This window comes from Arachis stenosperma, chromosome 6, assembly GCF_014773155.1.
Source record: "Arachis stenosperma cultivar V10309 chromosome 6, arast.V10309.gnm1.PFL2, whole genome shotgun sequence".
NCBI classification, from domain to species: Eukaryota; Viridiplantae; Streptophyta; class Magnoliopsida; order Fabales; family Fabaceae; genus Arachis; species Arachis stenosperma.
The window spans coordinates 92,130,473-92,146,938 of NC_080382.1; the positions used below are offsets into that span (position 1 = coordinate 92,130,473).

Sequence of the window (16,466 nt, forward strand, 5' to 3'; positions counted from 1 at the left end):
AGAATCTTCGTGGTATAAGCTAGGATTGATGGCGGCATTCATGAGAATCCAGAAAGTCTAAACCTTGTATGTGGTATTCCGAGTAGGATTTAAGGATTGAATAACTGTGACGAGCTTCAAACTCGCGATTGTTGGGCGTGATGACAAATGCAAAAGAATCAATGGATTCTATTCCGACATGATCGAGAACCAACAGATGATTAGTCGTGCTGTGACAGAGCATTTGGACCATTTTCACTGAGAGGATAGGAAGTAGCCATTGACAATGGTGATGCCCTATATACAGCTTACCATGGAAGGAGCCTTGCAATTTCTGAAAGTAAGAAAGTAGTATGTTGCGGAAATTCATAAGACAAAGCATCTCCAAAACTCCAACATATTCTCCATTATTGCGCAATAAGTAATTATTTCATGCTCTTTTATTTTTTAGTAATTCAAACTGATAATTATAATTGATCTCCTGACTAAGAATAATAAAATAACCATAGCTTGCTTCAAGCCAACAATCTCCGTGGGATCGACCCTTACTGACGTAAGGTATTACTTGGACGACCCAGTGCACTTGCTGGTTAGTTGTGCGGATTGCAAAAGTGTGATTGTAATTTCGTGCACCAATCACCTTTTGCAATCATAGCTTCTACTTCAGATGACTTAAAGTTTTAAAAACCAACTAATCCAAAAAAATAGCAACCAAAAAGGTTTCGTCATTTATGCAATCGAGATGGGCATTTTTCTATTCAATGTTTCATATGGGAAGAAATGATTGGAGACAAATTGTACAAAATAGTTGGCAACTACAATGGTCTTGGCCAAAAGAGGTGGTTTAACATTCAAGGATCCAAAAAGATTTGGATACCTAAGGTCACTTGAGATTTTTGTATAGGTGTACCTAGCATCCAAAAGAAAGGACAACATGTGGTATTTGAACAGCGGATGCTCTAGGCATATGATAAAAAAGTCTACATTTTAATGAGAGCACATCATCTGACTTCTATTATTGGCTATTGCAATGAAGAAACTAATATATGACTCATCTATGAATATATGGAAAATGAAAACTTAGATGAACATCTTTCAGGTGTGATCACGTACAACTATTTCTATTTTAGTATAGTTGAATTAATAAAGTCTATATAATTTTATCAAATTTAAAAATAAATCTTTATATTTTAAAATTTATAATTGATCTTATATTTTTTAACTAAACAATTCTGTTATTTTATAATAGAGTATAACAAAGAATATTATTTTTAATTTGTAGGAATTAGTTCCCAAGCATCAATAAGGTTAGTGGTTTTAATTCCTATTCATTTGTATTCCAACTCTTACCATCATTTTCAACCTTAAAAACCAAGTTTTGCACTCTGAAAAGTATCATGACTTTTTAAATCTATAAAGTATCAGTTTTTTACTTGGAGTCTTTGATTGGGATGAATTACTACACTACAATGTGGCAATGCAAGCGTGAAAGAAGAGAATAATGTCGTTCATGTTGCCTTCCAATCCGAACACACGTCTTAGATGGAAGACAGGTACTCTTCTTCTCTATTATTTCTTCCTCTCTTTTCAAATTTTAATTCTGTTTATATGTAATGTGTGCAGCCATACTCACAATCTAAGAAAAGAAACCTTGCAACAATAATATCAATCGATAAGATATTTCTATTTAACAATATTATAACATCATATTCATATTGATACATGATAATCAACAAGGTTTCTTCGTATTGTTATACAGGTGAAGGAACAGACTTCTAATTATAACAACTATGCGATTAGTTCTCATGTGATGGAGTATGGTGATACCAAAATCAAAGCTGACAAGCTCTTTCTCTCTTTGAAAGCTTTGATCCTGCATCCACTAACTTTCCTCCAAACAACAGCATCCTACCATCACGTATCTCTATTGAAGTTATTAACCAGAGAGATGCAGATCTTTTCTTCATGTGGCAAAGGGTATATAAAATAAAATAATGCTCCTTTTTTATCAACTCAGCTTATGATTAACAGTGCGAGCTGAGTTGGTTTTTGTTCTGTTTACAGTACAAGATTTTGGAACATGAAGCAGAAGAAAAGACACAAGCCTTGAAGGAGATTAGAGAGACGGTGAATCACATGAATCATATATATGGTAGTGTAAAATTGATTGGTACTTCATTATTTGGTGTTCCTAAAGTTAAGCAACAATTTGGTAAACAATTGATTGCTTTTTAACATAGTTTCACTTATTTTTCCTTGCTAATATTGTTATTTTGTTGTCTTGAAATTATTGTTAATTAGTTGAACATCATATAATAATTGTCTTAAATATTTACACAAATAGTGTACGTATAGTAGTGGAGTTAAGAGTTAGAATGAACACTGATGGACATGTTATCCATATGTATTTACACAAGTAGGGTAAACTATCAATACATATGTCTTGAAATAAATACTGTTGGACTTTTCTTGTAGTGTATTTGTTGGAATAAATGAAGTCTTAGCTCAAAGTTGTTGCTGTTATTGCTGTTAGCTATCTTTGAATTCAGCACTCATTCCATGGTTAGTGCCACCATTGACAATACATTTGGTTTAGTTTAGTATCATAACTACTTGTAGAGCAATTGGTAATTGACTCTCTAATTGATATCAGAAGGATAACTTAATATTAATGATATTTAAACATTTGTATTTGATATAGTAAGAAGTGTATTGTCTTAGTAATTACTAGTTTACAAAGGTTTTCTACTGAAACTACTACAATTTCTCTTTCTCTCTCTCTCTCCGTCTAAGAGTTCTTTGATTTTTGGTTACTTCACACAATGGCCTTGTCAGATTTCATAACCGTCTTTCATTTTCAGTATCTTACAACCCGTCTTCAGGTCCATACATACTACAGTTCTTCAATTTTTATCTTAACATCAATTGGGTATAGTAGAAATGTCAACTTTCTGTGAAAAAAATTCGCCCTTTATAGATATAGAATATATATAATCATTTTGTTTTTAACTTTTTATGAGTTTTGAATGCATGTTTAGAATTAAATTAACTTTGATTTATATTTATTTTCATTTGAAATCTATGCGTTTTGAATCCAGGTTAACTCAATTTAGTTTGAAAATCATTGGCTTTATCTCATAATATCCTTTTCAATTGTTTTTTCTATATCTTTCACGAGAATTGTGATTCATTTACAGGTAGCAAGCTATGTTAATCTGTTTTTGATTGGATTGGCTTAACTTTAAAACTTACAGTTGTGTATTGAATTTAATTGGATGATCTTGTTTTGTGGTGATTTTATGAAATTTCTGAACCAAATTGGTGTTTAAGACTTCTCTTTAAATGTGTTTATTGTTTTCGACATTAAAAAATAAATTTCTAATTTAAAAGTATGTAAATGAGATGAGATTAATGAATGATTTGAAATTAAAAATAAATAAATAATTACAGGATTTGTAGAGGTTTGAAAAATCTCACAACATAATTATATTTTTAAAATTAAAAAATAATTTGTGGGGGTTTTAAACTGTCACAAAAGTGATTTAAAATCGTCACAAAAGTTCAATATAAAACCCCTACTAACACACACAAAACTCACACAAAAGACCTCGTAGCACCTCAAATTTTAGAAATTTTAGAAATCCCTACGAACCATTTGGTGGGGGTTATAAACCTCCACAAATAAAAAAATTGTTACAAATAAACAAAAACCTTGTAGTATGTTTTAATATATATATATCTTGATTCCACTTTATCTTGCTCAAAACTTAGCACACACAAAGAATGACGGAATAATTTACCTTTTGATTCATATAATGAGCATTGGCATCTTATTTTACCTGATAACGCATCATATTTAACTTCAAAACTATTAAATATGGAGTTTGCAACCTATTCTAATACCCGTATACCTTAATGCCTAGAAGATAATACTTCGATCTTGCAATACAATTCACCTTTTCTCTAAATTGTACTTGCACTTTTTTGAACTTTATATGAGTATAGACATGTTGAAATTGAGGTTTTATTGATGATTTTGTTACACAAAATATAACTATTAAAATCTATAGCATCTGTTTTCTTTTCTGTTTGTTCTTTATGCCATGACAAGTATCATATTGCTTCACAAACTAAATTAATGAACTCTTCTATGTAATAAACTTATTTGAAAAAGCATGCATGTTTTCACTCTTTTATGTACTTCTCATTCCAGTTTAAAAGTGATGATTAAGATTGAAACCCATAGATCACGATCTTCATAGAGTTCTATAAAATAAATGAGAAAAGTAAGTGAATAAACTAAAGCATAGAAATATATAAGCATAGTACAAAAATAATTTTTTCGAGCATAGAAATATAGTGACTCACACAAAAATATTATCTGTCAGTCACTTATTCCTACTTGCTTCATACTTAATAAGAAAATCACTTCAATTGCTTTTAAATGATTCTTTTGAAAGAGTTTCAAACAACATGATTCCTTGCTTGTTCAATTTTTATATGTTTCTTGTAATTATTTAATTTTTGTGGAATTTTTTTCAAAATGTACCAAATACACTAATTATGAATTGTAGTTGGCATGAAAACTTATAATATTTTTTATAAGTGATCAATGCACTTGGCATCGATGTGCATTGATCACTTATAATGCTTTTTGAAACTTTTTTATCCATACACCAAAGCTAACATTCAAATAACCACTTGAATGGTTTAGCGTCTTCATTCTTCATCAAAACACATTCAAAAAATATAGAATGACTATGGTGATTCATACCAACAAAGGAAGCAAAAGGCATATCATACATGAAATTATAAATTCTTGCAGGAGACCTTGCAACAAATATAAAATTTATCTTCACAATAGGCGGTATATCGGATTTTATATTCCTCTCTCTGCTAGATGTAATGAGTTGATTTTTTATTTCATTCTCCTCCTACTTGAGTTTCTTATTTTGGTAAAGAAAACCTATAAACTTAGCATAATCTTATAGAAATTTTCAACTTCTTCAATATAAAAATTTTCAAGTTCTCCAAAAATTTAAAAATCATCCCAACTTTTAGCATTATTGGTCATTTACATCATATATAAAAAAACTAGTAATAAAATAGCCACAATAAAAATCATATAAAAAATAAGTTCTAATACATCACAGTATAAAAATATTTAAGTATAGCACATATTTTGATTAGTATAGCACAGAAATTCATAGATATAGAAATAAAATATTGAAACCGAACAAACGACTTAATCATAGAACAACTCAAGTAAGAAGAACTAATATCATCATAATTAACCAGAATCAAGAATAAAAGAATAGAAATATATAAATATAACACATAAATATGAAGTATAGAATAACAATACAAATAATAGAAACTAATACTCTGATAGATTACAGTAATTTGTTAGAATTATCAAAAAAAGTATTCATACATCTTCAATTATGTTTAATGGAAAAGAAACAACTAATTTACACGGATCTAGTTGATCTGAAATATGATTATCTTTAAAGATTTTTGTATTTAACGAAAACTCATATTCAATTCACAAGTACTCTATTATAGATTAAAAAATTCAGAAACAAGATGTCATAAGCATAAAATTTTGAACAAAATGCACAAAAAATGTAGCGTAATATAACAAAAAATTGAAAGATAAGGAAGAATAATTTATTCGAGAGAGAAATATTATTCGTTAAAGAAGAGAGATAATAAACATAATAAGAAAGAGAGTAGTATGTGAGTAGATTTTTCTTTTTAAAAACTTGGTTCCACTTATTTTTAATGGCCAATATTTTTTGGCTAAAATTAACTAGTTTAGAACATCTATAATTATACTAAAGAGAATATTCAAAAGTATTCTAAATTATTTATTATTAATAGCCAATATTTTATTAGCTGAAATTGACTGATATAATATTAATTTTTTAATATGATTGATGTATATCCTAAAGAAAATAAAAATCTTAAACATAGATAAAAGGCCATAATTAAGTGAATAATTATAAATAAAGTGTCAAATAAGAATTTAATTTAAAGACTGATAAATGAATCGGAAAAAAAGGGAAAAAATAAAGATAGAAAGAAAAAGAAGTAAAATATTGAAAAACCCTGGCTGATAGGGGTTAGAGCAAGTTAGGGAGAGAGGTAGCATCTAATTCCGAAGTTGTTAATGTTATCAACATCGTTGGTACCCATAAAAAACAAGAGGCAGCAGTCACAAGCTCAAACGCACCACTCCAGTTTTCGTTATCAACAATAACAATAACAGACAGCAACACACCAAAAACCTCAATTGAGCTACGAATACAGAAGTGAGTGACTCAGTCAGCGAGTGCCTCAAAGCAAATGCTTCCACCACACTTCCTCTTCTCTTCCTACTTCTCAGGTCTCTCTCTTGCCAATTTACACTGCGCCGCTTCAGATTTGTGCTTCTCTTAACTGCCGATTCTCTATTTCTCCATTCATTTACTTCTTGTTAATTTGGTTTTTGTCACGCTACTCGATATTGCCCCTTGCAATTACCTAAAATCTGCTGATTTTCGACCTAATTTTTCGGGGCTTATTTTCGTTTTTTGAAGTTTAATTTATCTTGATTGATTTTTTGTAGCAATCTGTTGAGTCTTATCACGGCTCACGAGTTTGGATACCTTAGAATTTAGAAATGGCAACCTGTATGTCCACGTGTTTTGCACCTTCCAATGCTAGGAATTCGGCAGGAGTGCTCGCTGTTGTAGGAGGGAAAACATGTTTCCTCAATCTGTGTGAGACCAAGTATGGATTTTCGAGCGGCAACCGAAAGTCCCCCTTATTGCAAGTTAAGTGTTCTGCCAATTCGCATTTCCACGGTGTTAGTAATTATCATAGTAAAGACCCTTTTCTGGATCTGCATCCAGAGGTGTCAATGCTTAGAGGAGAAGGGAGCAGCAGAGTGAATGACCCAAGAAAGGATAGTTTGGGTGGAAATGTTGCTGAGAGCTTAGAAGCCACATCTACTCCGAGTAATTACAATGAGGCAAAGATCAAAGTCATTGGTGTAGGTGGTGGGGGTTCAAATGCGGTCAATCGCATGATTGAGAGCTCGATGAATGGCGTGGAGTTTTGGATTGTTAATACTGATATTCAAGCAATGAGAATGTCACCTGTGTTTCCCGAGAACCGTCTGCAGATTGGTCAAGAGCTTACACGAGGTCTTGGTGCTGGTGGTAACCCTGACATTGGCATGAATGCTGCTAAAGAAAGCAAAGAATCCATAGAAGAGGCGGTTTATGGAGCTGATATGGTCTTTGTTACAGTAAGTTCAATTGTCCACTCTACTTCAATTATAGCTCCTGCAAAGTGCATATGGATTTTGTATTCTGAGTTTTCTATATGGTACACTTCAAAATATTATACTTATAGACGTGATTTGTGATAAGATTGTAGAATTCTAACTTTTGTGGTTTGATCATGGATGAGTTGACACTTGACAAATAGAAGCCCAAAATAAAAATAGATAAGGTGGAGAGATGTTCAATAGGTAGGAGTAGAAGCAGGCTAAGAAGAGTAGATAAGATGGAGAATAAACTAATAGATAGGTACCTTTCAAATATGTTAGTTTTTCAAAAATCAGAATTGCGAATAAGAATGCTTGCAACACTACTAAAGTATTGGTATATTTTCGTAAGCTTGGAAAGTAAATTTCACTTTTGCAGGCTGGAATGGGTGGAGGAACTGGCACTGGCGGAGCTCCGGTTATTGCTGGTGTTGCAAAGTCAATGGGTATATTGACTGTTGGTATTGTCACAACCCCTTTCTCATTTGAAGGACGAAGGAGAGCTGTTCAAGCACAAGAAGGAATTGCTGCCTTAAGAGATAACGTTGACACTCTGATTGTTATTCCAAATGACAAGCTGCTGACAGCGGTTTCTCCATCTACCCCTGTAACTGAGGCATTCAATCTGGCTGATGATATCCTTCGCCAAGGTGTTCGTGGCATATCTGATATTATTACGGTATGTAAAAATATGAACAGTTTAAACATATAGTTTTGATTGGTTCAAACTTTAAAATTGTGTGTTACCATATGTTTATTTGCTTGAAATCATTTGTTTTGTTATCAATATTGGATGCACTTAGGTAAGCATAGTCTGTCCATTCCACCAATAAGTTGTCCTCATTATGTTACCTGTGGTTTAGAGTTGATGGTTTCTGTCTTATGTCCATAGTTTTATCAATTGATTGCAGATACCAGGATTGGTGAATGTAGACTTTGCTGATGTTCGAGCTATAATGGCCAATGCAGGTTCCTCACTCATGGGGATAGGGACTGCAACTGGTGTGTATGGAAATCACAAAGGGCTGCATTGCAGTTCCTGAATCCTGATATTCTATTTCAATCATGTTATAACTCAAAATCCCGTTTTTCTCAATGTACATTATAATATGTGTAAACTATGTATTTAGAAGGACAGCTGCATAATTAGCCTATGGTGGGCATGTCTATGGGGGAATAATTGCACAACCAAAATTGTTTTAAAGACATGATTGACATTGCCTTGGAACTATTTTTTTCTCATAGTATATCTGAAAGAAACAAACAGTGAACTGAATATGGTTTAATGCTCCTCATTCCTCAGTAATAGAGCTGGAGCTGGTCTTCTCTGCTCTACATTCTGTTAACTATTTGAATTTTTGATTATTTAATTAAATGCATCATCTTTTCATCGACCCACCACCTTTTTGGGCTTGCAATTGATGCGCACATTATGACCTTGAATTATGTATCTTGCTGAAATTGGGCTACTTTTTCTGTTTAAGGGAAAACAAGGGCTAGAGATGCTGCATTAAATGCTATCCAGTCACCCTTGCTTGATATTGGTATAGAAAGGGCTACTGGAATTGTGTGGAACATCACCGGTGGAAGTGATCTTACATTGTTTGAGGTAGTTAGCTATTCATCTGGCTTTTAAGATTTCTCCTTTGCCAAATATATATTTTGTCTATGCCCATGTTGTTTATCTCTTTAATATTTCTTGTTCCTTGGAATTAGTATAATCGGAGGGTTATGGGAAGTCAAAAACAGCAGTATATACTGAATGCAGTCAGAACTCTTAACAATCATGTGCCAAATTCCATAGAAACAGTTTGTTACATGATTGAGATAACTGCAAGTTGTTTCAGTTTTAGTCTACAGGTTTTTTATCTATGCGTGAAAAGATCAGAGGTTACTATAATTTTGTTGTGGTACTTTTCGAATAGATAGTTTATAAACCTGGTTTTTGAATTGAGCATATGATTGTTTGACTTATACTGCAGCATTTTAAATAAATAAATGGCACTAGCCTTCTGCTTATTACTATAATGTTGGATGATCTTTCATGTGCTATTGCTTTTTCTACAATCATTTGCAGGTAAATGCTGCAGCAGAGGTTATATATGACCTTGTGGACCCTACTGCTAACTTAATCTTTGGAGCAGTAATAGATCCATCGCTCAGTGGACAAGTAAGTCAAATTATGTAATCCCTCAAATATTATTTAGATGAACTTGCATAAATTACACGGTTATCTCAAATGGCCAACATCATCCCTTTCCATCATCTTCCTAGAGGAAGCAAATTTCCTGCAATTATACCTGGATATAATAAAAGTTGTATGATGCATTGAGCATGTGCTAACAATAAACAGTTGATCAGCACTTTGCAAGTTGGTTTCACTTTTATATTTGCAGATAACTAAGAACCAATTTGACGTTCCAAGTTTTTTAACATACGCCTTTGACTATGTTTTGTTATTTTTTTTAATAAATATAGCTTTTGGAAGCTTTAAGATCACCCTAAAGAAGTAACTTCGAGCATTAAGTCCTTAGAAGAAGACTGTTCTTCAATGACGTTTTGTAAAAAAACCTGTGGTCCTTTATAGAGAGAATTGCAAACTTAACTGATACAATTGGATCAAGTTTAAAGTCATCATTGTATTTTTTTGTTTATTTATTTATTTTGTATTTATATATTACATCAATTAAAATGACAAAAACCGTGTGTATCTCTTATCTTGCTGGCATTAAAAGCTAAATGCTGTTTAAACTATGATTTCTCACATCAAGTTCAAGAATTATGGATCCAATTTTAATATACTATAAGTGGCTGTGTTGTGATAACGGCCACAAAAAATGTAAAAATCTCTTTTTTTTTTTTTTGCTTGAATAAGTTTTTGGTCCCTATAAGATATCTGATTTTTTGTTTTGGTCCCTGTAAAATTTATCTTTTGGTATTAGTCCAGTAAAATTTAAAAGGTTTTAGTTTTAGTCTCTATCCTTAGTTTGTTCGGTTAAGTGCTGACGGGGCAAACTAAATGCTGATGTGTCACGTATTGTCACATCAATATTTCAGCTTGTCCGATCATCATTTAATTTGTGATGTAAATACTTAACGAAGCAAGGTAATAGTAGGGACTAAAACCAAAACCTTTTAAATTTTAATTACCAAAATAAAATAAAATTATTGGAACCAGAACTGAAAAACGTATATTTTATAGGGATAGAAAGAATTATTTAAGCATTTTTTTTTTTGAAAAAAAGAGAGAGATGTGATTGGTTGTCAATGTAAAATTTACAATGATGATGTATCAAATAATCACTTTTAATTATTTGAATGTATATTATTATGAGCATGGTAAATCATGTCATTTGGTTTCTATAGGTAAGCATAACATTAATTGCAACTGGATTCAAGCGGCAAGAGGAAAGTGAAGGAAGACCCACACAGGTATGATTTAAAAACTCTTCCCTCATCTCTTTCTTTTCTCTAGCTGTGATTGAGTAACCGTTTTTCTGATCCTTGTTCAAAATGCAGGCCAGTCAACTCGCACAGGGAGATGCCATTGGTGTTGGTCGGCGATCTTCCTCTTTCACCGACGGTAGTTTGGTTGAGATCCCTGAATTCTTAAAGAAGAAGGGTCGTTCACGCTATCCAAGAGTTTAATACCCATTTCCTCCAACTTTGTAATCTCTTACATTATCTTCACCACTGCATCAGATTTTTAGGTATACAAATAATATTAGTCTAGTATTAGGTACGTGCTTTTTCCGGAGTTAGCATTTAGGTTGCTATTGTGAATACTGTTGTTCATGAAAGCTAAGTACATTTCAGACTTGTGTGCTTATGTTGAGGCTTCTTGTTGGCATACTTGAATAAGTTGATTAGCTTGTATTTTTTGTACAGAGAATTTTTATATATATTATATATATATCTGCTTTTTTCAGTGCTATTTACAGATGCTTCACTTGTTACCATCACCAACATAGCTGAATGCTTTGTGCAAAAGAGAGTTCTTGGTTCCAAAGTTAAAACCAGCAAGAGTGTGTAACATTGTCACGAGCTAGGAGAATCTGCCATTAGAGACCATAACCCTCCTCTTGTTACAATCATGGAGTAATTTTGATTAATTTTCACTCCTTAAGTTGCTTATTTACGTCCATTCATTTAATTGCATTAAGATATGGTTTGGAAAAGTTTTTTGAAAAGGCGGTGTGTTTTTAAAAAGTATAAGTTTTTCATTTTGTGTTTGGTAAAATCTAAGACCATAACGCTTGTGGTTACAATTTTTAAAAGATATGAGTGCTTTTAAAAACATCTAAAGTGGAGTTTTTAAAAAAAAAATTGTACTTATCAAAATTAAAAGGTCTAATATAACTTTGTACATTAATTAATATCCAAATTTAATTTTTATATTGATGTCTATTATAGTATTTTTAAATTTTAAAAATATTTAAAAATTAATTTATGAAACCAAGTTTAAGTTTATCATCTTTTACATTGACTTCATTCATAGATTAGTTTTAAGACAAAAAAATGAGTGATAGTACTTTGTGGGTTGGAAAATATTTCAATTCAAAACACCGTTATCACATACATCAATTGTCTCGCGCATATAGAATAACATGAACTTATTTTATTGAAGATAATTTAGATTAGAGCTGATAAAACAAGCCGTAATTTGGAAGTTAGCTCGGTTTGTTCGAAAAATGGGTAAGTCAACCTGATTAAAGACAAGACTCGTTTTTTTTTTTCCTTTTTGGGGTCAGAACAAGACTCGTTTAGATGCGAGTAGTTTAGACTTTTGGCCTTCTAGGATAACTTGCGAATTAAAATTATTCAAGTCGATTTTACCAAAAAAATAAAAATTATTCAAGCCGAGAGGATATGAGTTGGTTTCTTGGTAGCTGTTAGGATACTTCTCTATCGTTTGGAATTTTAAAATTCAATAAAAATTTACAAAAGAGAAATTTTATCTTTATATTAAATTTAATATCAAAATCTTTTCATTTCCAACGCTCTCTTTTCTTCTCTATTACCAAAACCTGCCTCTTCACTTTCTCATTTTCTCTCTCTTATCTTTTTTTATTTATTAAGCAGCATTTTTTTTAATTTTAGTTTTTTATTAGTGTTGATTTTTTACTGAAATAAAATAAAAAATTATTGTTTCTCATAACAAAATTTTTTATTTTTATCTTTTAAGATTCACTTTCTTTTAGAATTTTATAAACTCATTACAATACAATTTAAATCGTATTGATATATTTTTATTTTTAATTAATTTAATTTTATTCGCATAATTTAAAATTTTAAATTATAAAATTTTTAATTTAAAATTCAAATAGATATAATTTAATTAATAACTTAATTTAATTCGATAAAAATAAATGTAATCGTATTATTATACTTATATGATTAATTATGTTATTTCAATTTTTAAAAAAGTAACTATTTAAAACTGTTAATTTTAAATTAAAAAATTAATATATTCATATTATTTTTAATAAACATTTGCGTATTATTGTTTTGAAGGGGTCTTCACCCACTGATATTTTAAGTACCTCAACAAAAGAGATAGATGAATATAATCCTTCAAAATAATAACATTAGAATGTATATATAGGTACAAAATATCTAAAAGAACTAATAAGTCTTACCTAAAAAATATAGTTAGAGATATCTTTTGCGTAAGATAATAAAAATAAAGAAAATATATTTTGCTTATCATGTTTATTTAAAAATTATAAGAGTACATTTATTTTTTAAGGTTTAATTATTCTACTAGTCCCTATAATTTCACCAAATTTTAGTTAGATCCCTATATTTTTTTTCTTTTTAATTGAGTGCCCATACCATATCAAATTTTATAACTAAGTCCTTTCCATCACAAAAACATTGGAATCAACTAAATATTCTATTAAACAAAATAGAATATTTAATTAAGTGTTAGGCATATTTTTTTTGTTTGATATAATATTCTGTTAATTTCAACATTTTTATCACTCCAGGAACTTAATTATAAAATCTAATATCGTATAGGGATCAATTGAAAAGAAAAAAGTATAGGAACTTAATTAAAAATTCGATAAAACTATAAGAACTAACAGAATAATTAAATTATTTTTTATTTTAAAATTAAGGTTTAAAATAGTATATTTTTTTAAAAACAAAATAAATATAATTAATCATATGAATACAATAATATGACTATGTTTATTTTTATCAAATTAAATTAAATTGTTAATTTAAACTATATCTATTTAATTTTAAAATTAACAATTTTAAATTAAGTGAATAAAGTTATATTAATTGAGAAAAATAAAAATATACCAATAATCAAAATTGTACTGTAGTGAGAGCATATTCGCCGAATCCGCAAACATTATGTTAGTAGTCAAGTTTGTCGATCTAGGAAGTTCCCCAATTTTTAGACGAACTTTATAAAGTTGAAAGAAAAAATGGATCCTGAAAAATAAAGTTGAGAAAATTTGTTATAAATAATAATTTTTTATTTTATTAAAAAAAAGCATGTTTGCTTTTAAATAATTAAATGTAGTTTATTTGCTCTATCTTTCTTTTCAATTTTTTTAAATGATTACTCTCGATTAATTTTTTTAATAACATAAAGGAAACAAGCACTAAGATAACATTCTATCATTCACTAAATAGCCATGAAAAGGAATGATACAAATTAAAATAAAATGGATAAAATGAGAATAAGCATAACATAAAAAAGATATAATATAGACTAAATAAAAAATTCACAACATAATAGCAGAATAATTTTAAATAATTAAAAGTAGTATCGAATTCAAATAAAAAACATATAGATAATTGTAAGGCAGTATGAATTGTTGCTCAATTTTAATTTTTCATAATCAAAGAAGAATACGAGATAATGAAATAATAAGTTTCATGTAATTTTCTAAAAAAAAAAATATAAAGCTCTAGATTTACAAGTTAAAAAAAATCTTTTTTAAGAAACTGTTTTAAATGTATATTTAAAGGTGGAAACAATCATCTTTAGAATTTTAGCATACTAATTAAAAAATAATAACATAATATATGCTTTAGTATGTATAATAAGAATGAATTTTAATATAATAGAATAAATTAAATATAAATAATTAAACTTAAACCTCAAAATACTTAAGCTAATTAATTTTTAAAATTTAAAAAATACTATAATAATCAAATTTACTACGAAACACTAGTACTTAATTAAAATAATCAGAAATAGTTGACGGTCTTAGGCCACCATAAGTGGCATACTAAATACGGAGGAGGCTGATCGACCGGATTTTATTCATATCAAATTTTGTTCATTTTAAATTTAAATTTCAATATTCTAACTTTAAAAGATATTTTAAATTTTAAAATTAACTTTACAAGGATATAATTGTCATTTCAAATTTTCTAAATTTATATCTTTATTTTTATAGTTTGCTCTTTTTTAAAATTATATCATATTTTTAATTCAATCTAAATTACTTTAATTTTAAAAGATATTTTAATTTTTAAAATTAACTCTAAAAGATATAATTATAATTTCAGGTCTTCCAATTTTTTTATTTTTATTTTTTTGTTAATCGTATAATAATCCAAAAAAAATAAAATATACTAAAATAAAAAATAAAATAAAATTCTTAGCCCAAATATTTTTTTTACTCACTATAATATCAAATACTAACAAAAATTGTCATCCAACTTAAAATGGGTCCACTAGTTCTAACTCAAAAAAAAAAATCTTCTCTTCCTTCTCATTTATGGAGTTTTAAAACTCCAAACATATACTTTTGCATTGTATTTTGTTTTCAGAGCATTAAAATTCCATTAAAGTTTGGAATATCAAATCGGGTCCCAACATTCTTTATCCTAATCATTTATAGAAAATTTCACTTTAGATCCTTAAAAACTAAAAAAATAAGATCTAACATTAAAGTTGTAGATCTATAATTCTTTCATATAAATCTAAATTTGATCTAATCCAATTTGTAATTTCTTGTGATGTATATTGTTATAACCATTGTTTATATTTTCAAAATATAACTTAACCCAAAACTTGTCACATACACCAATTAGGTATCAAAATTAGTTGAATTCAAATTAAAGACAAAATTCATACAATTTATCAATTATTGAGATTGGATGAAAGAATATAAAACTAAGTGAAAAATTATATGAAAAGTAAAAAAGAAAAAATTGATGAAAAATCAAGTAATATATGCATTTTTTATTCAACGAATAGGATTTTATTTTTGAGCAATATATTCTCTTAACAATTTTTTTGATAAATTGTTTGTTAGGTAGAATTTTTTTTATTGGTATTTAACTATCTTGTTCATATTACCTAAGTAAGCTTAGTTGAAAATCAATAATCTGCTGAGGATTATATATATATTTTTTTCTTGTAAGATTCATTCGGTTGGATATATTTAAATCAAGTTGAATAGAAATCTCATGATATGATAACATGTGTTGAGTTGTTAAATTGGATAAAAGGAACTTAGAATTGAATACAAGAAACTAGAAGAAGACTCCACACATTACCAATATATGAGGCTGCAAATCTTTAGCTAGGGAAAGCCTATCTTTTACCAATTTAAGATATTATATTAAAATTGAATACAATTAGTGCGGTAAGTTGTAGTTACAATTATGGGGTTAATAATCAAATTAGTTCTTGAAAAATAAGATATTTTTTAAATTTATTTTTGAAAGATTTTTTTAACTAAATTAGTCCTTCAAAAATAGCGAATTAAATATATTTGTTCTCTAGTCACTCCATTAATAATTTTTTTCAAAGATTGATGTTGTAAAACATTAATTGATAACATATATAATACCTGATATGTCTAATTGGATGTTAAATAAAAATTTATTAATTTACTCATTTTTCTCAATTACATAAATCTTATTCCTAATATGACTTAGTGACTAAATTGATAAATTTTCGTAATTATATTTAGTCAACGTCTAGTTGAAAATATTATGTGTCATGTATGCTATCAGTTAATATTTCACATCAATAATCATTGACGAAAATTGTGAGTGGAGTAACTAAAGGACGTATATGATTAATTCGTAATCTTTGAAGGACCAATTTGATTGAAAAAATTTTTCAGGGACAAATTTAAAAAATTTCTCATCTTTCAGGGAATAATTTAACTATTAACCCTACAATCATGCA

The 16,466-nt window shown here is 29.0% G+C and overlaps 1 protein-coding gene across 1 annotated transcript; it reads left to right on the plus strand.

Moving 5' to 3' along the window:
* Positions 1 to 6,107: 6,107 nt before the first annotated feature.
* On the plus strand, positions 6,108 to 11,222 carry LOC130935825 (cell division protein FtsZ homolog 2-1, chloroplastic). Its single transcript, XM_057865731.1, has 8 exons — positions 6,108 to 6,367; positions 6,590 to 7,273; positions 7,674 to 7,973; positions 8,206 to 8,296; positions 8,779 to 8,903; positions 9,372 to 9,464; positions 10,661 to 10,726; positions 10,814 to 11,222. The coding sequence occupies exons 2-8, from the start codon at positions 6,644 to 6,646 to the stop codon at positions 10,940 to 10,942; spliced, it is 1,434 nt and encodes a 477-aa protein (XP_057721714.1). The 5' UTR covers positions 6,108 to 6,367; positions 6,590 to 6,643; the 3' UTR covers positions 10,943 to 11,222.
* The last annotated feature ends 5,244 nt before the right edge of the window (positions 11,223 to 16,466 follow it).